This window comes from Hypomesus transpacificus, chromosome 2, assembly GCF_021917145.1.
Source record: "Hypomesus transpacificus isolate Combined female chromosome 2, fHypTra1, whole genome shotgun sequence".
NCBI classification, from domain to species: Eukaryota; Metazoa; Chordata; class Actinopteri; order Osmeriformes; family Osmeridae; genus Hypomesus; species Hypomesus transpacificus.
In genome coordinates, this window is record NC_061061.1 from 106,534 (window position 1) to 132,069 (window position 25,536).

The following is a 25,536-nucleotide window of genomic DNA, read 5'->3' on the forward strand; positions in this document are numbered from 1 at the left end:
CTCTCTCCTCCTCCTCTCCTGCTCTCTCCTTCTCCCTCCTCCTCTCTCCTTCGCTCTGTCTCCTTCTCTCCCTCTCTCTCCTCCTCCTCTTTCTCTCTCCTACTCTCTCCTACTCTCTCTTCTCCTCTCTGTCTCTATTCTCTCCTCCTCCCTGTCCATCTCCTCCTCTCTCTCCTCTGTTTTCTCTTCTCTTCCTCACTCTCTGTTTTCTCCTCCTCCTAAATCCTCCCCTTTATCTCCTCCTCTCCTCTCTCTCCTCTTTTCTTTTCCCATATCCTTTTCCCAGTTCCCTTTCTATCCCTCCTCCTCCCCTCCTCCCCCCCATTCCTTCTTCTCCTTGTACAGTGATCTTTCATTAGTCCTGCAGCTTGTCCTCAGTTCTGTCTCATTACCCATGGTTCTCAGTCTGGCAGACTGCAGTGTGTGTGTGTGTGTGTGTGTATGAGAAGAGAGTGTGTGTTTGAGAAGAGAACGTGTGTGAGGAGAGTGTGTGCGTGTTGCTGTGTGTGTTACTGTGTGTGTCTGTGTTTGTTGAGTGAAAGAGAATAGAGGCCCCTTCTCGCCAGGCTTCTTCAAAGGCCATGTCTTTACAGGCTAGGTGTGTGTGTCTGTGTGTGTCTCTGTGTGTCTGTGTCTCTCTGTGTGTGTGTGTGTGTGTGTCTGTGTGTGTGCTGGTTATTTTTAAGTCTTCACAGGGCACACCTGCCCCTGGTATTTCAGAACACAATAGAATGTGAAGGTGCCAGTCCTCTGCCAGTCCTGTCCTCTCTCAGGGCAGTGTGACTCGGGGACTAAGAATAACCATCTGACTGTCACACCAACAGCTGAACACCATCTCTATTAGCTCCTGTTGCAGTGGAGGAGATGTTACACACTGGTGTCCTATACACACAGCACACCCTCCACACACACCACCTTCCTTCACACACACACACACACACACACCCCACACACCCCACCCTCCACACACCCCACCCTCCACACACACCACCTTCCTTCACACACACACACACACACACACACACACACACACACACACACACACACACACACACACACCCCACCCTCCACACACCCCACCCTCTACAAACCCCACCCTCCACACACACCACACCCTCCACACACACCCCACCCTCCACACACACCCCACCCTCCACACACACACACACACACACCCTCCACACACACACCACACCCTCCACACACACACCCTCCACACACACACACATAAATTCAGACTTCAATCCATCAAGGAGCTCGGGAGAAGGAAATGGATGAATGATGTAACTGTGAGGCAGAAATAGGAAGTTGATGTGCATTGTGGGATATCAGTTGCAGGCAGCGTAAGAAGACGTCAGCTGACGATGAGCCGGATCCGCTGTCTGGTCTCTCCCCTGTGTCTCTGCCCAGGCTCATACCTGCCTCTCAGGAGCAACACTGGGAGAGACAAGAGATGAGACACGCACAGAGATATGCTCCACTTGACTTGGATCTGTCTCTGAAACTGTAATTCAGGAAAGAAACTGCTGACACCTTGATTGTCCTTTGTGTTTTAGTGTGAGGCCAAGGGAGGAGAGGGGGGGGGGGAGGGGAGGAGAAGAGAGGAGGGGAGGGTGGGTAAAATATAACGCGATGTCTCCTCGTCTAAAGTTTCTAAGCCATAAAATATAAACTTTTAAGGTTTTACAAGCTCCCTCCCTCCCTCCCTCCACACACCAGAGGAACTGAAGCAGAAATACGTCACATGAAACTCTTTTACAGATGATTCATGATTGAAACACCTTAAGAAATTTTGAAGAAGAAATAAATCTTCCAATTTCAATTTGACATTCAATTCATATTTTATATTACTTATATAATACTTTCATTTATAGACATTAGATATCAGATATTTCCATTCAGTGTGAGTTAAATGAATGCCAGAATATTCTCAGATATTCTATCATAATCTCTCCTCTCTCACTCTCTCCATGACACTCTTCCCCTCTCTCTACACTCCCCCTCTCTCTACTCTCCCCCTCTCTCTACTCTCCCCCTCTTTCTCTCTCCCTTCTCTTTCCCTCCCGCCCTCTCTCTTTCCGAATCGGAATCAGAATCAGAAAGGGATTTATTCGCCATGAAAGTTTGCAAAGACAAGGAATTTGCTTTGGCTGGAAGGTGCATACAATAAACATATAGGAATCTTAAATTTAAATATGTGGTCTAACTATAATAAAGGTACATAAACTAGCAATACTAAGTAGAATATAATTAAAATTAAATATACAATAAAATTAAAAATCAGCTGCAGTAATTTACAATATAAAGTACAAATATTACAGAAGATACAGTATTGTAATGTAGTGCAAAATGCTAATTGTTTTAAGACATGAAGTCATTAAAGTCAGTGTGAACTCTTGGCCTTGTTGAGGAGGCCAACAGCGGAAGGGAAGAGACTGTTTTTGTGGCGTGAGGTTTTGGTCCTGAAGGAGCGCAGCCTTCTGCCGGAGGGGAGTGACTGAAACAGGGAGTGTCCAGAGTGGGAGGAGTCGGCCTCAATCTTCTTCGCTCGCCTCAGGGTCCTCGAGGTGTGAAGGTCCTCGAGGGAAGGCAGATTGCAGCCAATCACCTTCTCTGCAGTGCGGATGATACGCTGCAGCCTGCTCTTGTCCTTGGCAGTGGCAGCAGCGTACCAGATGGTGATGGAGGAGGTGAGGATGGACTCAATGATGGCTGTGTAGAAGTGCACCATGATTGTCTTTGGCAGGTGTTAAGGAAGAATTCGAGTGGCACTGTGTAGATCTGAATAGTCAAGGGATATGGTTTTAATACAATTTATTAGACTATACAATTACATAAACAAAGCTTTGCTGATCAATCACAGCGAAGGAGGTGTGCCATCCACACAGGTCGTTCGCAGGAGTGATGATCAGCCAGCACACATGCACTGCCTTATATAAACTTAAGATCAAATGGCATTCTATATGGTCAATCAATCAATGAAACAAACTCTGTGATTGGCCAACTCAACTTGGTGACAGTTTGAAACAAAACATCTCCCTAGCAATTGTTTCACTGTTCTTTGATGGGGCATATCTCCCCAAACCAATAGATAATAAAGCAGCAGGAGTTGACCAGCCAAATGGTCAACTGTCCTTTGTGTGACCATCTTCAAACAAGAATTTAATTAACACAAACAATGAAACAGGACACAGTCCTTCTAGCCAAAGTTCAGAGGAACTGTCTCATTGACCCCTTACAGTAACCAGAGGACAGAAGGCCATATAAAATGCTTCACCCATCCCCCAGGGCAAGCTGCCCACAGAGCCATCAGCACCTCACATTCCTTTGAACTCAACTTAATTACCTTCCCTTCCTGTCTCTTACCAATGAACATAGAAGATTATAGATTTCATACACATACATCTATGCATATGACCAACATTTCCACTACACAGGTTGAATTTCTTCAGCTGCCGCAGGAAGTACATCCTCTGTTGTGCTTTCTTGATGAGGGAGCTGATGTTCAGTTCCCACTTGTGGTCCTGGGAGAGGATGGTGCCCAGGAAGCGGAAGGACTCCACAGTGTTGACTGGGGAGTCACACAGGGTGATGGGGGTGAGTGGGGCTGTGTTCTTCCTGAAGTCCATAACCATCTCCACTGTCTTGAGAGCATTGAGCTCTAGGTTGTTCTGGCTGCACCAGGTCACCAGCTTCCCACCTATAATCAGACTCGTCTCCACCAGAGATGAGCCCAATGAGGGTGGTGTCTTCTGCAAACTTCAGGAGTTTGACGGACGGATGACTGGGGGTGCAGCTGTTGGTGTACAGGGAGAAGAGCAGAGGAGAAAGGACCCTGAGGAGATCCGGTGCTGATGGACCGGGAGTATTGTGTTCTCAGCTTAGCGCACTGCTTCCTGTCAGACAAGAAGTCTGTGACCCACCTGCAGGTGGAATCAGGCACGTTCAGCTGGGAGAGCTTGTCCTGAAGCAGGGCTGGGATGATGGTATTGAAGGCAGAGCTGAAGTCCACAAACAGGATCCTGGCGTAGGATGCTGGGGAGTCCAGGTGCTGTAGGGTGAAGTGGAGGGCCATTTTAACTGCATCGTCCACAGACCTGTTGGCTCTGTAGACAAACTGCAGGGGGTCCAGTATAGGGTCTGTGATGGATTTAAGGTGTGCCAGCACCAGGCGCTCAAAATACTTCATTACCACAGACGTCAGGGCAACAGGTCTGTAGTAATTTCCTTGCTGCTCTCTCTTCTCCCTCCTCCCTCAATATCTTTCCCTCCTTCTCTCTCTACTTCTCTCACAACCCCCCCCCCTCTCTCTCTCTCTCTCTCTCTCTGTGTTGGCACCTCCCCAGCCTCCCCCAAGCCCCCAGCCTCCCCCAGCTTCTCCAGCCCCCAAGCCTCCAACCTCCCCCTAGCCTCCAGCCTCCCCCTAGCACCCAGCCTCCCCCAAGCCTCCAGCCTCCCACTAGCCTCCAGCCTCCCACAAGCCTCCAGCCTTCCCCAGCCTCCAGCCTCCTCCCAGCCTCTCCCTAGCCTCCTAGCCCCCAGCATCTCCAGCCCCCTAGCCTCCAGCCTCCCCCAAGCCCCCAGCCTCCAGCCTCCCCCTAGCCTCCAGCCTTCCCCAGCCTCCAGCCTCCCCCAGCCTCCAGCCTCCCCCCAGCCTCTCTGGTCCCTAGACACAGACCCAGACTCTCTCACGGTGTCTTGTTTCTCTCAGGGAACCGTAACCTGGCAACAAGCTGCTGTGACACACCTTGCGGGGCGGGGAGGGAGTGTGGGGGGGAGGTGCTAAATCATTCTGAAGTGACCCTTGACTCTCAGATCAACATAGTTACATAATATCTCCTCTACGCTGATCAGTCTCATTTGAAGGAAACAACGTCTCCCCCAGGTACCAGGTCTACGTCTGTGAGGGGAATTTGATCTCTGCAAAGGCAAGCAGAGATCAAAACCATCTCCTCAAGGAAAATAACAGTTTATGGAGAAAACAACCATGAACTCTCATGAATCATTAAATAAAAATGTTTTTATTCAAACATGATTCAGTATTGTACTGTACTTGGAAGCTCATGTGACACACATCACATGTACATATTTCTAGAAGCAGATTATTGCATTTGAATATCAAAAATCAAGAAATTGATGTGTTAACTGTATGAAACGTCTTGTTATAGCAGCTGCCCCACATGTTGACCAGCACGTCGACCAGCCTGTCGACCAGCCTGTTGTTGCTGCAGCATGTGTTGCTGCAGCATGTTGACCAGCATGTGTTGCTGCAGCATGTTGACCAGCATGTTGCTGCTGCAGCATGTTGACTGACTGTGTAACAACACAGCTCCTATGTGTTGCATGTGACAGCATACGTGATCACAATGACTGTAGAAGTAATACTGACTGTAGCCAGGTGGGGAGCCAGGCTGTGTGAATGGAGCTCACAGTCAGAGGAGGGGAGGATGTACTCCTCTTGAAACCAAAAACACACGCACACAAAGTTACACACAGCAACACACGCACACAGGGGGGGATTTGAACCTGCAATCTTTGATTTGCAGTCAGAAGCTCTATGACTGAGCTCGAACCTTCCCCCATAACAGCACACTATAAACACACGTTCGGCTATTATCCATTCAGAGGACTTATCTACAAAACTTTGCAAGACATTTCCCGTCATTTCTAAAATATTTTTGCCAACCTCAAGAAATGTAACTACATAGTAGTTCCTATGTCATTACGATGGTGTCATAATGTAATGATATAACTCGGGTTATGCTAAGTAGTTACATGGTAGTTAATGTGCCATTAATGTAAAGGGGACTGTCATGTTTGAAGTCAGAGTCCTTCAGCACTTCCTGCCTGAGTCTGTCATGTTGGGATTCAGAGCACAGGTCTATATCAGTGACCCTGGATTAGGAGGAGGGGGAGGAGGAGGAGGAGGAGGGAGGAGAGGGAGGAGGGGAAAGGGGGAGGAGAGGAGAGGGGGGAGAGAGGGGAGAGGGGGAGAGGTGGAGGAGAAAAAGGAGAGGGGGGAGAGAGAGAGGAGAGGACGGATGGGGGGGAAGAGAGTGATCATCATTACAGACACATTCAGCCCAGGACATGGATCCCCCAATCTCCAAGAGGTATCTGGCACATTTTGTCCGGTTCCTCCCCTTCCTCTCCCACACCCTCCTCCCCCTCCCCCTCTCTGTGGTCACCCCAGAGGGGAGGCTGGGTGGCAAGGTGCTGTCTCTCCACCACCATCCCAGGGAGGTGCTGTCTCTCCACCACCATCCCAGGGAACCAGCTCTGCTTGTACCCAGACGACGGCTCTCCTGAGGGGGGCATCAGGTGTGGGAGGCAGAGGGGGGGGCCGTGCTGGGGGACCTGGTTGGAGACGTACACACGGGTCTCCTCAGGGTCCAGCCAATCAGAATCCCTCACGCATAGAAGGTCTGACAACAGGGGTGCCTTCTCTCCAGCGGTTGCCAGGTTTGCCATAGGAAACCCCCCCTCGATGTGAGAGAGCGGTGTCAGGCAGACGGACGTGGCTCTCTGGGTGTCTGGCTGCAGGCCAGGGAGGCGGGGGCCCAGAGAGGGGGGCGGCTCCAGGGGGATCTGGAAGGGAGGCTCCCCTGTAGGTGGCGCCCAGAGCTGGGCATGGTTCTCTTTGAGCCCCAGGGGGGACGGGCCCCCCTCCCTGGCTGGTTGGACCCCCACCATGCTGTAGATGGTGGAGGAGTGGAGGCTGTTGTTGGAGTCTTCTGGAGGGGGTGTCTGGAGGGAGAGGGCCCCCCCCTTCCAGAGAGGGGGGGTGGAGGGGGCGTCCTGGGGGGAGAGGGGCCCCCCCTGCCAGAGAGGGGGGGTGGAGGGGGCATCCTGGGGGGAGAGGGCCCCCCCCTGCCAGAGAGGGGGGGTGGAGGGGGCGTCCTGGGGGGAGAGGGGCCCCCCCTGCCAGAGAGGGGGGGTGGAGGGGGCATCCTGGGGGGAGTAGCAGCCAGAGTCCCTGCTGACCTGGGGCCTGGTGAAGGGGGGCTTCCTGGCCCCCTCTGTGCCCCCCAGACAGGGCCCCTCAGCATGGGCCAGGGAGAGGACCACCTTCTGGGGCTGGAGCAGGTGAACGGGGCCCTCGTTGGAAATCACTTTCTGGAGGGTCGAGAGATGGAGGAAGTTAGACAAGTAGCCTTTTTTAGCAAAGTACTCAAGTAGGATGTATGACTCGTCTGAAATCCATCTGACTATAATAGCAAACCAAAGAAAGATCCTTCAAGAAAGTTATTTTGTGTCCTACATTACATAACTATTGCATTCACTTCCTGCAACTCAGACATTCAGCACAGCCTGCCTGAGCCTGTCTCCTGACAGGGGAATGCCATCGCTGGCAGGATGACAGGAACACACACACGTGGGGTGGATGTTTCTAGTAAATGAGAATTTCCTGGAGAGTCAGGGAATTCCCCTGCAGCCTCACCGTGCAGTCTGGAAGATCACGCTTCTGTCTCACGTAGTGGCACGCCAACACCGTAACTATGGGTACGCACCCCACAAGGAGACAGGCGAACGACAGTAACCATGGGAACAGGTGCCAGGGGTCATCTGTGGGGGGGGCATCTGTAACAGGTGTAACAATGTAATAGCTGGAGTGCTGTAACAGGTGCTGTAACCAGTGTACCAGTGGACTAGCTGTGTACAGGTGTGGACTAGCTGTGTGCAGGTGTGGACTAGCTGTGTGCAGGTGTGGACTAGCTGTGTACAGGTGTGGACTAGCTGTGTGCAGGTGTGGGCTAGCTGTGTGCAGGTGTGGGCTAGCTGTGTGCGGTGTGGACTAGCTGTGTGCAGGTGTGGACTAGCTGTGTGCAGGTGTGGACTAGCTGTGTACAGGTGTGGACTAGCTGTGTGCAGGTGTGGACTAGCTGTGTGCAGGTGTGGACTAGCTGTATACAGGTGTGGACAGGCTGTGGCCAGGTGTGGACTAGCTGTGTGCAGGTGTGGACTAGCTGTGTGGTCAGGTGTGGACTAGCTGTGTGCAGGTGTGGACTAGCTGTGTACAGGTGTGGGCTAGCTGTGGCCAGGTGTGGACTAGCTGTGTGGCCAGGTGTGGACTAGCTGTGTACAGGTGTGGACTAGCTGTGTGCAGGTGTGGACTAGCTGTGTGCAGGTGTGGACTAGCTGTGTGGTCAGGTGTGGACTAGCTGTGTACAGGTGTGGGCTAGCTGTGTGCAGGTGTGGGCTAGCTGTGTGCAGGTGTGGACTAGCTGTGTGAAGGTGTGGGCTAGCTGTGTGCAGGTGTGGACTAGCTGTGTGCAGGTGTGGACTAGCTGTGTGCAGGTGTGGGCTAGCTGTGTGCAGGTGTGGACTAGCTGTGTGCGGTGTGGACTAGCTGTGTGCAGGTGTGGACTAGCTGTGTACAGGTGTGGACTAGCTGTGTGCAGGTGTGGACTAGCTGTGTACAGGTGTGGACTAGCTGTGTACAGGTGTGGACTAGCTGTGTGCAGGTGTGGACTAGCTGTGTACAGGTGTGGACTAGCTGTGTGCAGGTGTGGGCTAGCTGTGTGCAGGTGTGGGCTAGCTGTGTGCAGGTGTGGGCTAGCTGTGTACAGGTGTGGACTAGGTGTGTGCAGGTGTGGACTAGCTGTGTGGCCAGGTGTGGACTAGCTGTGTGCGGTGTGGACTAGCTGTGTGCAGGTGTGGACTAGCTGTGTACAGGTGTGGACTAGCTGTGGCAGGTGTGGACTAGCTGTGTTCAGGTGTGGGCTAGCTGTGTGTAGGTGTGGGGGTGTGGACTAGCTGTGTGCAGGTGTGGACTAGTTGTGTGCAGGTGTGGACTAGCTGTGTGCAGGTGTGGACTAGCTGTTTGCGGTGAGGACTAGCTGTGTACAGGTGTGGACTAGCTGTGTGCAGGTGTGGACTAGCTGTGTACAGGTGTGGACTAGCTGTGTACGGTGTGGACTAGCTGTGTACAGGTGTGGACTAGCTGTGTGCGGTGTGGACTAGCTGTGTGGTAAGGTGTGGACTAGCTGTGTGCGGTGTGGACTAGCTGTGTGGTAAGGTGTGCACTAGCTGTGTACAGGTGTGGACTAGCTGTGTGCAGGTGTGGACTAGCTGTGTACAGGTGTGGACTAGCTGTGTGCAGGTGTGGACTAGCTGTGTACAGGTGTGGACTAGCTGTGTACAGGTGTGGACTAGCTGTGTGGTGTGGACTAGCTGTGTACAGGTGTGGACTAGCTGTGTACAGGTGTGGACTAGCTGTGTGCGGTGTGGACTAGCTGTGTGGTAAGGTGTGGACTAGCTGTGTGCGGTGTGGACTAGCTGTGTGGTAAGGTGTGCACTAGCTGTGTACAGGTGTGGACTAGCTGTGTGCAGGTGTGGACTAGCTGTGTACAGGTGTGGACTAGCTGTGTGCAGGTGTGGACTAGCTGTGTGCAGGTGTGGACTAGCTGTGTACAGGTGTGGACTAGCTGTGTACGGTGTGGACTAGCTGTGTACAGGTGTGGACTAGCTGTGTGCGGTGTGGACTAGCTGTGTGGTAAGGTGTGGACTAGCTGTGTGCGGTGTGGACTAGCTGTGTGGTAAGGTGTGCACTAGCTGTGTACAGGTGTGGACTAGCTGTGTGCAGGTGTGGACTAGCTGTGTACAGGTGTGGACTAGCTGTGTACAGGTGTGGACTAGCTGTGTGCAGGTGTGGACTAGCTGTGTACAGGTGTGGACTAGCTGTGTGCAGGTGTGGACTAGCTGTGTACAGGTGTGGACTAGCTGTGTGCAGGTGTGGACTAGCTGTGTACAGGTGTGGACTAGCTGTGTGCAGGTGTGGGCTAGCTGTGTGCAGGTGTGGACTAGCTGTGTGCAGGTGTGGACTAGCTGTGTACAGGTGTGGACTAGCTGTGTGCAGGTGTGGAATAGCTGTGTACAGGTGTGGACTAGCTGTGTGCGGTGTGGAAGGTTCAGTGTGGCCAGGTGAGCTCACTGATGCAGAAGGGGGCCTCCTGGCTGGGGGAGCGCTGCTGGTTCAGGTGTGGACGGTACACCACCGCCCCACAGGCCTTTGACACACCTGCTCTCTGGACCTTGAACACCCCATTGGAAGTTTTCTGCACCTGAGCAAGGAGGACATAGACTTGGAGTTACAGTAGAGTGTGTGTGTGAGTGTGTGTGTGTGTGAGTGTGTGTGTCTGTGTGTGTGTGAGTGTGTGTGTGTGTGAGTGTGTGTGTGTGTGTGTGAGTATGTGTGTGTGTCTGTGTGTGTGTGAGTGTGTGTGTGTGTGAGTGTGTGTGTGTGTCTGTGTGTGTGTGTGTGTGTGAGTGTGTGTGTCTTTATGTGTGTGTGTGTGAGAGAGAGAGAGCTCACGTCAGCATTGCCAGTGGTAATGTTGAGGCTGTAGTAGGCAGCATGGTGGGGGTAGGAGAACGTGTTGGTGGTGAGCACCTCCACAACCCCAGGGGGGAGAGAGCAACGCACCTCCACAGACCCCCTCAACTCACGTACACTCAGGAGAGGAGGGCCCAGTACCGCTGGGGGACGGGGAGGACGGGGGAGGGAGGAGGGGAGGAGGAGACAGAGAGGAGTGGGGAGGGAGAGAGAAGATAATGAGGCAGTTTTACAGTACTTGTCACTGGGTGATTAGGATGTTCTAGAGATAAGAGATGGACAACCTGTGACCTGCCTGAACAGTTGATGAGAGAGCAGGTGAGAGGAGGAGGAGAGGAAAGGAGAGGAGGAGAGGAGGATTGGATAGGAGAGGAGGAGAGGAGAGGAGAGAGAAAGTGAGAGGATAGGAGAGGAGAGGAGGAGAGGAGAGAGAAAGTGAGAGGAGAGGAGAGGAGAGGAGGAGGAGAAGAGAGGAAAGGAGAGGAGAGAGGAGGAGAGGAGAGGAGGAGGAGAGAGGAGAAGGAGAGGAGAGGAGGAGGAGAGTAGAGGAGGAGGAGAGGAGAGGAGAAAGGGGAGAGGAGAGAGGGAAGGAGGGGAGGAGAGAGGGGGGAAGAGAGAGGAGGGGAGGAGAGAGGGGAGAGGAGAGAAGGACAGAGGAGAGGATACTAACTATCTTCCAGGGGTTTGAAGGTTTGTGTTTCTCCCAGCAGCTTGGCGTCGGCGTAGACACGAGCCAGGAAGCGGGAGGTGTGGTAGTCATACGCCGTCTCAGTACTGAGGTCACAGGAGAGAGACGTCATGTTCTGACACTCCAGCTTTGGCTCAAACTCTGTCCCGTATCTGGGGAGAAGCACACACATGTCACAAACACACTGTGGGAGCCCACACACACACACAACCTGCACATCACACACATGCAACACACCCATATCATCTCCAAAACACACACACACTGTTAACACGTGACAGTCCCTCCTACAGACCAGAGAGACCACAGCTAACCCTAACCCTAACCACAGGTGACAGTCACAAACAGAAGGTCAATCCCATTTGTGAACCACTTGACATTTGCCTCTGGAACCGTGCCATGAGTAATTAGATAAGATGACATTTCCCAAACAGTTTGAGTGTGACAGAGAGAGACAGAGAGAGAGAAACAGAGAGAGAGAGAGAGAAACAGAGAGCGAGAGAGAGAGGAGAGAGACAGAAAAAGAGAGAGAAATACGTAGGGTAACTACAGCGACTAGAGCGAGACTGAACACATGACTGATGAGGAGTGTGGGGTCTCTCCAGTCTGAACACATGACTGATGAGGAGTGTGGGGTCTCTCCAGTCTGAACACATGACTGATGAGGAGAGTGGGCTCTCTCCAGTCTGAACACATGACTGATGAGAAGTGTGGGGTCTCTCCAGTCTGAACACATGACTGATGAGGAGTGTGGGGTCTCTCCAGTCTGAACACATGACTGATGAGGAGTGTGGGGTCTCTCCAGTCTGAACACATGACTGATGAGGAGAGTGGGGTCTCTCCAGTCTGAACACATGACTGATGAGGAGTGTGGGGTCTCTCCAGTCTGAACACATGACTGATGAGGAGAGTGGGGTCTCTCCAGTCTGAACACATGACTGATGAGGAGTGTGGGGTCTCTCCAGTCTGAACACATGACTGATGAGGAGAGTGGGGTCTCTCCAGTCTGAACACATGACTGATGAGGAGAGTGGGGTCTCTCCAGTCTGAACACATGACTGATGAGGAGTGTGGGGTCTCTCCAGTCTGAACACATGACTGATGAGGAGAGTGGGGTCTCTCCAGTCTGAACACATGACTGATGAGGAGTGTGGGGTCTCTCCAGTCTGAACACATGACTGATGAGGAGAGTGGGGTCTCTCCAGTCTGAACACATGACTGATGAGGAGAGTGGGGTCTCTCCAGTCTGAACACATGACTGATGAGGAGTGTGGGGTCTCTCCAGTCTGAACACATGACTGATGAGGAGAGTGGGGTCTCACCAGACTGAACACATGACTGATGAGGAGTGTGGGGTCTCTCCAGACTGAACACATGACTGATGAGGAGTGTAGGGTCTCTCCAGTCTGAACACATGACTGATGAGGAGGAGTGTGGGGTCTCACCAGACTGAACACATGACTGATGAGGAGTGTGGGGTCTCTCCAGTCTGAACACATGACTGATGAGGAGTGTAGGGTCTCTCCAGTCTGAACACATGACTGAGGAGGAGTGTGAGGTCTCACCTGGCCCAGAAGACACTGTAGAGGACGTCCCCTCCACCACTCTCCTCAGCCCACTGCAGCACGTTACGGAAGTTCCTGGAGACAAAGTATGGTCTCTCCTGACATGATACCCCGCAGCCTGGGGGAGGGAGGGAGAGGAGGGGATGAGAGAGGAGGGGAGGGGAGAAGGGAGGGGGAGAAGGGAGAAGGGAGAAGGGAGAAGGGAGAAGGGAGAAGGGAGAAGGGAGAAGGGAGAAGGGAGAAGGGAGAAGGGAGGGGGAGTAAGGGAGAAGGGAGAAGGGAGGGGGAGTAAGGGAGAAGGGAGAAGGGAGAAGGGAGAAGGGAGGGGGAGAGGGAGTAAGTGGGAGATAGACAGTTTTACAGTTTTTCTCAATTGCTTTGGTTCAATTTTTGAATGAGAATACTTTTTTTCTAAACAATAAATTCAAATCTCTGAACAGTTAGTTTATTGTTCACACCAGATTAGAAATCCTTATTTATTGAAGCAATTTGCATGTGTTTTGGCACGCGTGCTACAGAGTTAGTACAATTGTCTACAATTGGGAACCATAACTACATGCACATGGATGCTGATCAAAACTGATGAAATGATTCTCAGTGACTTTGAACTTCCAAAGATTGTCCTCCATGATGTCAGCCATCACATGCTAAATGATTAATTCAGTTATTAAATCTGTCAGACATACATGCAGGGTTCAAATTACGAGGGGTTGGAGGGGTTTGACCCCCCTAATTAAGACTTGGACCCCCCCAAAAGAGGTAAAAACAACAGGTCGGGGGGGTTGACACGTTTATTGGACCCAATGTTGGCTTCCTCAAGGATCACAATGATTCCTGCTTAGAGACTTGTTGCTTAGTGGTAACTGATTTATATTGTTGTACTCGCTGTGATTTTTTTTCTTTTACTGTTGCTTGCTTTTCTACAGGTACACTTGCACTTATAGCGATTCATGTTGTTTAATTGTAACTTGTTTAACTACATGCTCGTATGGTTCTTCCCTTTGGCACTTATTTTTGTTGTTCACAATATGTGCTTCATGTTTTGGCTACCCACAATATTTTTGGGGCTATATTGTTGTTATTATCAGTAACCTATGCACTTTGCAAAGCTCTCTCTTGGAAGTCGCTTTGGATAAAAGCGTCTGCTAAATGAATAAATGTAAATGTAGGCAGAACCAATATGTTTAAACTGAAAAGAGAACCCGCCTACAAGGAAGTCAACGCTTGTCAATGGAGCGAGCCCAGACTCTCTTTACAAATGAAATGTATGGTCTGGTTAGGACCAGGCAAAAATTACCTGCCAGGTGAGAATTAAACGGGAATGACAACCTTACCAATCAACCAATTTCTTTCTCTTTTTTTGCATGGATGTGATTCTGTGGCAATTTTCTGTTCATTCTATATTACTTTACATGTCAGACATGTAAAGTAATGTGCATATAAATGTGAATTTTCTTTTTGCATGTAACACATTTCTACAAAAACAAATGTACTGTAGACATACAAAATACACAATTAATGTCCTGCAATATTGTACAGGCAAACCTGAAATAATTGAATAGTACAATAACCAGGCAGTGTGAACAAAAAAAGTTGAACAAAAATGTAATTAGTTTAAAACATTTTCATGGTTGACTTCCATGGTCAAAAGACATCTAAACATTTTGACCAATATGGCTTACACGATGACAAAATAATGGCCAATTCACCGACACAATACCTAGGTTTTGAAGCATAAATTAAATGTTTTGGGTGAGAAACTACCTTTGGCAGACATGCTATAGAGTTGTGATGTCCCATTAAACAGTTGTGACAATTACACTTATAGTTTAGAGAATGTAAAAAAAATGAGCCTAAGTGATTGAGAGGAACTGTAACACACCTGTACTGGAACTGTTACACCTGTACTGGTCTGTTGAGGACTGGCTGGACATATGACACTAAACTATCAAACATCTTCACAACTCACACAACAGACAAAGGCCCAACAACAAAACAAGATCTTCACACACCACACAACCACACACAGACAGATAGAGAAATAGATAGATTTATAGACAGACATAGAGAGAGAGAGACAGAGAGAGAGAGAGAGAGAGAGAGAGAGAGAGAGATAGAGAGAGAGAGAGAATCATCTTCCATTTTTAACATGTTAGTTATGGATTGTTCATTAACCCCAATAAAGTGTGACTGTACAGCCACTGGGCACATCTCTAGAATACAGGCCACCTGCTGGTCACATGTCTAGAATACAGGCCACCTGATGGTCACATCTCTAGAATACAGGCCACCTGCTGGTCACATGTCTAGAATACAGGCCACCTGCTGGTCACATAACTAGAATACAGGCCACCTGCTGGTCACATGTCTAGATTACAGGTTAGGCAAATTAAACCTGTTGGAAACCACACAGCCAACAGGAAACCTCTCTTTTCAATTTGCATTTTTATGAGCAATGCAATAATAAAGTCAATATCACACAACGTTCGAGCAGAATAGGCAAATGAAAGAGGTGTTGAATCAATTTCCCACAAATCACTGTGATTCAGAGTGGGAGAGAGAAGGAGACACACAGACAGAGACACACAGAGAGAGACAGACCGGAAGGGAGAAAAGGAGAGAGAGAGAACCAGAAAGAGAGAGAGAAAAGGAGAGAGGGAGACAGTGACCGAGAGCTTCTCATCTCAAGCCCTCCAAGGACAAGGGCATCTGAGCGATCCAGCTCTCTGTCTCTCTCTGTCTCTGTCTCTGTCTGTCTCTCTGTCTCTGTCTCTCTCTGTCTCAGAGTCAAGGAATGGTCTGTATTTACCAGACTCAGTGTAAAGTAACCACATCTCAGCTACCAGACACAGTGTAAAGTAACCACATCTCAGATACCAGACACAGTGTAAAGTAACCACATATCAGCTACCAGACACAGTGTAAAGTAACCACATCTCAGCTACCAGACACAGTGTAAAGTAACCACATCTCAGCTACCAGACACAGTGTAAAGTAACCACATCTCAGCTACCAGACACAGTGTAAAGTAACCACATCTCAGCTACCAGACACAGTGTAAAGTAACCACATATCAGCTACCAGACACAGTGTAAAGTAACCACATCTCAGCTACCAGACACAGTGTAAAGTAACCACATCTCAGCTACCAGACACAGTGTAAAGTAACATCTCAGGAGGTACCAGGAGGTACCAGGGGGTGAGGGGCAGGACTCACCATGGTGGTACAGCAGCAGAACCAGGACCAGCGCAAGATGGAGCATCCCTGCAGGTTATGAGGGTCTAATCAGACCTGGGTCCACAGCCGTGCCCAACAGGGGCGCGGAGCTGAGAGGTACCCCACAGAGGGCTCTGGATCCCTGGGAACACACCGGATCAACACCCCCCTCCTCTGGAACCAGGTAGATAAGGGAGACCAGGAGAACCAGGGAGTTCCAGGTACTAGAACCAGGTAATGGAGGAGGAACTAGGTTGTAGAACCAGGAAGTAGAACTGGGTTGTAGAACCAGGAAGTAGAACCAGGAAGTAGAACCAGGAAGTTGACCCAGGCGGTAGAACCAGGAAGTAAAACCAGTTGGTAAAACCAGGAAGTTGACCCAGGCGGTAGAACCAGGAAGTAGACCCAGGCGGTAGAACCAGGCGGTAGAACCAGGCGGTGAAAGAGGGAGGCCAGGAGATGTGAGCTGGTGAGTGGAGACTGCTGTCGGTCCACAGGTGTGGAGCTGAACTTTGGAACTGTTTTATCAACTCTGTTCCTGTTTTAACCCTCATTGCTCCTCCCCCTCATCAACCTTGCTGTTTATGACTGGCCAACCTCTCCCGCTCTCTCTTTCCCTCCTTCTCTCTCCAGATCCACTTCTTGTCTTTCTGGTTTTATCAGTGTTCAGAGGAAACTGATCCTGTGTATGTGTCTATGTGTGTGTGTGAGAGAGTGTGTGTGTGTGTGTTTATGTGTGTGAGAGCGTCCAGCAGAGAGAATGGTGCTTCTGGGAAGCTATCTCTCTCAGCAGGAACTCTGCAGTCACGCATGTGTCACTATGGTGGTATTTAAACAGCATTCCTCCTGGTGGCCGGGCCACTTCACCCCTATGTGACTCAATGATCCAGACACAGCACAGAAGCAGAGCACAGAGGCAGAGCACAGAGGCAGAGCACAGAGGCAGAGCACAGAAGCAGAGCACAGAGGCAGAGCACAGAGGCAGAGCACAGAGGCAGAGCACAGAAGCAGAGCACAGAGGCAGAGCACAGAGGCAGAGGCACAGAGGCAGAGCACAGAGGCAGAGGCACAGAAGCAGAGCACAGAGGCAGAGGCACAGAGGCAGAGCACAGAGCCAGAGGCACAGGCGTGGACTGGGAAGGAACAATGAGACAGGATCACTGACACGTCTGACATGACCAAGACCAAAAGCATTTGTTCTTACTCAGTCAATGTTCTGGGCTGGGTCTGGGACACACTGTCTGTTTGGGATGACAAACTTCATCAAGGCAGTGACCTGCTTGGTAAACATGCTGCAGATGTCATGTAGATATACAGGCTATAGATAATTTAGTTTACAACATCCAGGATGTTTGGCCTTGTTACCGAGGGTTACGTCTAAGGCCTACATGCCGGCATGACGACAAGACTCAGGTGTAGTGACCCATTAACCATAGAAACCAGCAGGTGTCCGGTAACCATGAACACAAAACAAATGTTCGGTGCTAAGATATTCAGGAGCTGCTTTTCCTTTCACAATACTGACTTGAACTACACCCACACACACATACACACACACACATACATACATACACAGACAGACAGACAGACACACTCACTCACACACACACAGACACACTCACTCACACACACACACACACTCTCTCTCACACACACACAGACACACTCACTCACACACACACAGACACACTCTCTCACACACACACAGACACACTCTCTCACACACACACACACACACACACACACACACACACACACACACACACAGACACACATCTGCTACGACTGTGCACCTGGGATTACTGTAAACAAACCCAGTCTGTCTGCTGTGGACTGTAGAGTTGTCAACATTGTTTATGGAAAACAATCCAAAACAGTTTATTTAGGACTTCAGTGTGTGAAAAAGGGATTCTTCAGAAGTGTGTGTGTACATACATATATGTGTGTGTGTGTGCTCTCACGGGAGGTGTGTGTGTGTGTGCTCTCACGGGAGGTGAGTGTGTGTGTGGTCTCAGGGGAGGTGAGTACACACAGACCTGTTCAGAGAGATGAGCATTACAGTAAGAGAGACTGGGAGGAACGACTGTTCTTACCACTCCCCAGATTCTCCTCATCTTTACACCCCAGAGCCATTATTCTCTCCTCAATTAACTAGTTCTCTCTCTAGTCATCTGTCTCTTTCATCTCCCCCCCATCCCCCTTCTCCCTAGCCTTGTTCATGTTCAAATGAGAAGAGTCGAAGGTAGCTGGGGATGGTTAGACTAAATGACTGCAGCTCTGTTCTTGGGGAGCTATTAGATATGGCTTCTCAAAGCGTTCACACAGCAAGCCCACAACACAAAACATTTTGTTAGCAGATGAACTGTAATGAAATATGTGAGAGGTCATATAAGTGACAATTCATGTATGGTCTCAAAGACAACACCATAACCTCACATATATACCATTATACTCTCACATATATACCATTATAATCTCACATATACACCATTATACTCTTGCATATAAACTGGCATACTCTCTTACATTCCAGTCAAACTTTACTGTAATTAGAACCCCAATTACAGGAAAGTTGGGACGTAGTGTCAAATAAAAAAAAAACTGAATTCAATGATTTACAAATCTCATAAACCCATTACCTTATTCACAATAGAACATATAAAACATGTCAAAGGTTTAAACTGATGAAATGTACCATTTTTGGAAAAAAAGAGATCATTTGGAATTTGATGGCAGCAACACGTCTCAAAACATTTGGGACGGGGGCAATAAAAGGCTGGAAAAAGTAAGTGTTACTAAAAATAAACAGCTGGAGGAACATAACATAACTAACTAGGTTAATTGCAAACAGGTCAGTAACATGATTGGGTTTAACAAGAGTATCTTAGAGAGGCATAGTCTCTCAGAAGTAAAGATGAGCAGAGGTTCACCAATCTGCTAAAACCTACATCTACATATTGTGGAACCATTTCAGAATAATGTTCCTCAACATAAAATTGCAAAGACTTGGAATATATCATAATATACAGTACATAATGTAATACGATTATTCTGAGAATCTGGAGAAATCTATCTGTAAGGGACAAAAGGGAAATAAATTCTGCATGCCTGTGATCTGCAGGCACTCAGGCAGTACTGCATCAAAACAGGGTTAGGGATTCTGTAATGGAAATCCTTGCATGGGCTCAGAAACCCTTCCAGAACTCATTGTCTTTAAACACGGTTTGCTGTGCCATCCACACATGCAGGTTAAAGCTCTATCATGCAAAGAAGAACCCACACGTGATCATTTACATGTATTCATTTAGCAGACTTCCAAAGCGACTTCCAAGAGAGAGCTTTACAAAGTGCATAGGTCACTGATAATAATAACAAGATAGCCCCAAAGCATTGCGGGTAGCCAAAAACAAGAAGCACACATTGTGAACAACCAAAAAATAAGTGCCAAAGGGAAGAACCATAAGAGCATGTAGTTACGTAAACAAGTTACAACTTAAACAACATGAACCGTTATAAGTGCAAGTGTACCTGTGGAAAAACAAGCAACATTAAAAACAATATATCACAGCGAGTAAAAATATTAATAATAATAATAATAATAACTCAGTTACCACTAACCACGAGAGCAACAAGACTCTAAGCAAGAGTCATTGTGATCCTTGAGGAAACTAACAATCGGGTCAAGCAAACCATTCCTGAATACTGTTGTACTCCCGGAACAAGTGCATCTTGGCCTTTTCTTGAAGGTGGATAATAAACCGATTACGAAACACTGCTATCTTCTATGGGCTAAAGCCCATTTAATAAAATGGACTGAGGCAAAGTGGAAAAACAGTTCTGTGGTCAAACAAATTGAAATTATTTTTGGAAACCTTGGACGCTGCGTCCTCCGTACTAAAGAGGAGAGGGACCATCCAGCTTGTTATCAGCTCTCAGTTCAAAAGTCTGCTTCTAAAACTGGTTGTTCCCCTCCTTGATTGTGATTGGCTATATCGCGTTCCATGCCGTTGTAAAATCCAGCATAACCTCACAGGTTGTCCTCATAACATTCTTTAACACTCCATATTACTGCGCATCGAATATTTAAAATAAAAAAAGACGGCAAAGGTGTCCATCTGGCTGTTGCGTGGCAACGATTTATGTGGGAACTATACTTTGTAGTGGCGGAGAGAATCACGGTTTATTATTACTGTAAACTATTTTGTTTCTAATTGTTTTTATTTTTGAAACCATATCAAATATTTGTAGTAACAGTTTTAGAATAGCAACAAGCCCAGCGAGTCCGTGTTTTGAGCTGATTTTAGAACAGGAAAGGGGAGTTGTTAGGCACGACACGAAGCAGAGTGCCGAAAACCCCCTTACCTGTTCTAAAATCAGCACAAAACAAGGCCTTTTTGAACTTATTGCTTAAATTTCTGATGGTATGGGGGTGTATTAGTGCCTACTGAATGGTCAGCTTGCACATCTGGAAAGGCAGCATCAATGCTGAAAGGTATATACAGGTTTTAGGGCAACATTTGCTTGCATCCAGGCGACATCTTTTTTATGGAGTTAGATTAGTTTCATAATTCAAACAAACAAACGCAACACGATTCAAACAAACTTAACACGATCCAAACAAACGTAACACGATTCATACAAACATAACACGATTCAAACAAACAAACGTAACACGATTCACAAATGTATTTCGTGATTCACAAATGTAACGCGATTCACAAATAAATGACCCTATTACATTCGTTTGCAACCTGACAAACACAAGTTACAAATCCCTGCATTCGTTGGTGTGAATCCTTGCATTCGTTCGTGTGGATTTTTGGAACTTTCCTGACGCGCTTTGATCCACAAATGCATTTTTTCTAAAAGATATCCTCAGCAGCCTATCAGGTCGTCTCTTCCAATTTTAGCCAATCACCGGAAAATGTCTAATATGGGTAGACGGGCTCTGCGTTAGCCTAGGAAACACGGAAAATGACTAAACATGAATCCTGCCATTCTCAACAATATTTAATCAGGTATGATCATCGGTTTAATAAGATTAACAAGCAATATTTCACCTACATGCAACCAGACGACATTGCTCATGATTTGAAGGAGACGATGTCCGTCATTATGGCAGGTTGTTGAAGTCCACATAGACACGTTAATGTGATTGGCTAAAATTGGAAGAGACGACCTGATAGGCTGCTGAGGATATCTTTTAGAAAAAATGCATTTGTGGATCAAAGCGCGTCAGGAAAGTTCCAAAAATCCACACGAACGAATGCAAGGATTCACACCAACGAATGCAGGGATTTGTAACTTGTGTTTGTCAGGTTGCAAACGAATGTAATAGGGTCATTTATTTGTGAATCGCGTTACAATTGTGAATCACGAAATACATTTGTGAATCGTGTTACGTTTGTTTGAATCGTGTTACGTTTGTTTGTTTGAATCGTGTTATGTTTGTATGAATCGTGTTACGTTTGTTTGGATCGTGTTAAATTTGTTTGAATCGTGTTGCGTTTGTTTGTTTGAATTATGAAACTAATCTAACTCCATACTTTTTCAGGGAAGGCCTTGCATATTTTAGGAAGACATTGTTAAAACATATCCTGCATATGTTATGCTAGGAACACAAGTCTCTGACTTCCGGTCCATCAGCACCGGATCACCTCAGGGCTGGGTCCTTTCTCCTCTGCTCTTCTCCCTGTACACCAACAGCTGCACCTCCAGTCATCCGTCCGTCAAACTCCTGACGTTTGCGGACTACACCACCCTTATTGGGCTCATCTCTGGTGGAGACGAGTCTGATTATAGGTGGGAAGCGGACAACATGGTGACCTGGTGCAGTCAGAACAACCTAGAGCTCAATGCTCTCAAGACAGTGGAGATGGTTGTGGACTTCAGGAAGAACACAGCCCCACTCACCCCCATCACCCTGTGTGACTCCCCAGTCAACCCTGTGGAGTCCTTCCGATTCCTGGGCACCATCCTCTCCCAGGACCTCAAGTGGGAACTGAACATCAGCTCCCTCACCAAGAAAGCACAACAGAGGATGTACTTCCTGCGGCAGCTGAAGAATTCAACCTGCCAAAGACAATGATGGTGCACTTCTACTCAGCCATCATTGAGTCCATCCTCACCTCCTCTATCACCATCTGGTACGCTGCTGCCACTGCCAAGGACAAGAGCAGGCTGCAGCGTATCATCCGCACTGCGGAGAAGGTGATTGGCTGCAATCTGCCTTCCCTCGAGGATCTGCACACCTGGGTTAGACAGCCTTGCAGAAACAGACAGCCTTGCAGAGACAGACAGCCTTGCAGAAACAGATAGCCTTGCAGAAACAATTAGCCTTGCAGAGACAGGCAGCCTTGCAGAGACAGACGGCCTTGCAGAGACAGACAGCCTTGAAGAGACAGACAGCCTTGCAGAGACAGACAGCCTTGCAGAGACAGACAGCCTTGCAGACACAGACAGCCTTGCAGAGACAGACAGCCTTGCAGACACAGACACCTTGCAGAAACAGACAGCCTTGCAGAGACAGACAGCTTTGAAGAGACAGACAGCCTTGCAGAGACAGTATGTTCCTGGAGCCAACCTCCACAGCTAACTGAGCTCAGTCATGGATAAAGAAAAACCCCACATTCAGCAGAAGAGACTAGAGAGGCCAGAGAGCTCAGACTAAGTTGCTCTTGTCACATATTATTACTAGAAGAAATCTTCATGTTCTTTAGCAAATCCTTAATGTTTTCATGCCACTCCAGTTATACATATTCAGTTAGCGTACACTTTCATCCACAGCATGCAGGGTGGTTTGAATCTGAACCTTTTGATCTGCAGCTAATTGCTTTATCGACTGAGCTATACACACTTTCTGTCGCTTTGAAAGTTGATTTTAATACATTTTCCAGCCAGTGTGAGCTGGTTTAGCCTTCCTCTCATGTTTAGTGTCACCACTAACCCTAACCTCCTCTCATGGTCAGAGTCACCACTAACCCTAACCTCCTCTCCTGGTCAGTGTCACCACTAACCCTAACCTCCTCTCATGTCAGTGTCACCACTAACCCTGACCTCCTCTCCTGGTCAGTGTCACCACTAACCCTAACCTCTTCTCCTGGTCAGTGTCACCACTAACCCTAACCTCCTCTCCTGGTCAGTGTCACCATAGCCTCACAAACACAAGACAGACTTCAGTCCAGGGACTTTTTAATGAGTCCGTTATCTGACATCTCTGCTTAGGCCACAGCAGCTGCCCCTGGCCTGCTGGCCTGAGCCGCCTGCCAAACCTCTGTGTTTACTAACAACATGAACAAAGCCCACATTCAACCTGGCAACCAAGCGACCTGGCAACCCAGCAACATGAAAGCTTCAGTAAATGTTTCATATCCTCTCTGTTTTCCATCCCAGAGACTCCGTCCTCCAGTAGCCCCCTCTCCTGCATGCCACACCCTCCTGGTGCTAATGACCCCTGAAATATGACTTGATCATTTTCTCAGGTCTAAAATCCTGACAGTATCTCTCTGTCCTTCTGCTCACACTCCTTCACATCAGGCTCATTTACAGGGCCTTGTTACTGGGACTTGGAATCAATCACAACATTAAGGATTTAATAAGAGAATCAATGAATTGCCTCAGTAATAGACAGCTGTGGTTGTTCAATCATCTCCACTCAGTGGCAGAATGGAGGTAGAGACAGAGAAAGAGATAGACAGAGAGAGACAGACAGAGAGAGACAGAGACAGAGAGAGATAGACAGAGAGAGACAGACAGAGAGAGACAGAGACAGAGAGAGAGATAGACAGAGATAGACAGACAGAGAGAGACAGAGAGAGAGAGAGACAGAGATAGACAGACAGAGAGAGACAGAGACAGAGAGAGATAGACAGAGAGAGACAGACAGAGAGATACAGAGACAGAGAGAGAGATAGACAGAGATAGACAGACAGAGAGAGACAGAGAGAGAGAGAGACAGAGATAGACAGACAGAGAGAGACAGAGACAGAGAGAGATAGACAGACAGAGAGAGAGAGAGAGAGAGACAGAGACAGAGATAGACAGACAGAGAGAGACAGAGACAGAGAGAGAGAGATAGACAGACAGAGAGAGAGAGAGAGAGAGAGAGAGAGAGAGAGAGAGAGAGAGAGAGAGAGAGAGAGAGAGAGAGAAGCTAAGCTGTCAGGGTCATATTGTGACCCTTGGCCCTCTCCCCTCCAAGCCTTGAGTCAACACAAAGTTACCCGACTCTCTTTGAAGCAAGTTCATCAAGCCTACAAGCCATGCGGTCGGCATGCAATGCCAGAAATCCATCTCTTCCTGTGATCGCAGCCTGTATCCAATCCCTTTACATTGCTCCAGCCACACACCACTGTGGAAGCTACCAGTGGTGGGTTCATTCTCCTTCTCCCCCGGAGCACAGAAGACAGGCGGGACACAAGGAAAAGCTTTGATGTTGAACACACCATGCGTGAGAGATGTGAGAGAGGAAAGAGAGAGGAGAGATGAGAGAGCAGACAGAAAAAGGAGAGAGAGAGAGAGGGAGAGAGAGAGAGAGAGAGAGAGAGAGAGGGAGAGAGAGAGAGAGAGAGGGAGAGAGAGAGAGAGAGAGAGAGAGAGAGAAGAGATGAAATGAGAGAGAAGAGAAAAAGAGAGAGATGCGAGAATTTAGGTGGTAGCTATGAGAGATAACGTCAAGGCTTCGCCATCTTCCTCCTCATCCTCTTCCTCTGGATTCAACTGATCCCAGTGCTGCTCTGAGGAGATGAGCGTGTAGGGAGGTAGGGAGGAAGAGGTGGGGGTGTGTGAGAGGGTGGCGGATGTGGGGTAGGTAGAGGGGTAAAGGTGGGTGTGTGTTAGAGTGGGTGGAGGTGGGGTAGGTAGATGGGTAAAGTTGGGGTTGTGTGAGAGGGTGGCGGATGTGGGGTAGGTAGAGGGGTAAAGGTGGGTGTGTGTTAGAGTGGGTGGAGGTGGGGTAGGTAGATGGGTAAAGGTGGGTGTGTGTTAGAGTGGGTGGAGGTGGGGTAGGTATAGGGGTAAAGGTGGGTGTGTGTTAGAGTGGGTGGAGGTGGGGTAGGTAGATGGGTAAAGGTGGGTGTGTGTTAGAGTGGGTGGAGGTGGGGTAGGTAGAGGGGTAAAGGTGGGTGTGTGTTAGAGTGGGTGGAGGTGGGGTCGGTAGAGGGGTAAAGGTGGGTGTGTGTTAGAGTGGGTGGAGGTGGGGTAGGTAGAGGGGTAAAGGTGGGTGTGTGTTAGAGTGGGTGGAGGTGGAGGTGGGGTAGGTAGAGGGGTAAAGGTGGGTGTGTGTTAGAATGGGTATAGGTGGGGTAGGTAGAGGGGTAAAGGTGGGTGTGTGTTAGAGTGGGTGGAGGTGGGGTAGGTAGAGAGGTAAAGGTGGGTGTGTGTTAGAGTGGGTGGAGGTGGAGGAGTCTGGGGGGAGAGGAAGAGGTCATTGCTGGTGCTGGCGGTGCTGTCGATGGTCCCCACGGTGACAGTATCCCATGGTAACGGCTGTTCATTGCAGGAGCAGCAGAAGGATCCAAACTATTTCTATCTTCCCTCTTCTCATCCTCATCCTCCCCTCATCCTCCCATCATCCTCCCATCATCCTCCCCTCATCCTCCCCTGATCCTCATCATCCCCTCATCCTCTCCTCATCCTCATCCTCCCCTCATCCTCCCCTCATCCTCTCCTCATCCTCTCCTCATCCCCATCCTCCCCTCATCCTCTCCCCATCCTCATCCTCCCCTCATCC

The 25,536-nt window shown here is 48.9% G+C and overlaps 1 protein-coding gene across 1 annotated transcript; it reads right to left on the bottom strand.

The window, feature by feature from the left end:
• Positions 1–1,354: 1,354 nt before the first annotated feature.
• LOC124475354 lies at positions 1,355–16,436 on the bottom strand. The gene is made up of 8 exons (XM_047031894.1): positions 15,807–16,436; positions 12,590–12,707; positions 11,007–11,176; positions 10,316–10,479; positions 9,935–10,064; positions 7,442–7,581; positions 6,189–7,116; positions 1,355–1,437 (listed from the first exon to the last, which is right to left on the bottom strand). The coding sequence occupies exons 1-8, from the start codon at positions 15,850–15,852 to the stop codon at positions 1,355–1,357; spliced, it is 1,779 nt and encodes a 592-aa protein (XP_046887850.1). The 5' UTR covers positions 15,853–16,436.
• Between the last annotated feature and the right edge of the window lie 9,100 nt (positions 16,437–25,536).

Bases quoted from the DNA above. Each gene is read 5' to 3' on its own strand.
- LOC124475354 (XM_047031894.1), bottom strand. From the start codon at position 15,852: ATGCTCCATCTTGCGCTGGTCCTGGTTCTGCTGCTGTACCACCATG. The intron at 10,480-11,006 runs GTTAGTATCCTC...CCCGTCCCCCAG, and splicing joins CTTCAAACCCCTGGAAGATA to CGGTACTGGGCCCTCCTCTC. The intron at 1,438-6,188 runs GTGACCACAGAG...TGTCTCTCCCAG, and splicing joins CACCCAGCCTCCCCTCTGGG to TGTTGCTCCTGAGAGGCAGG.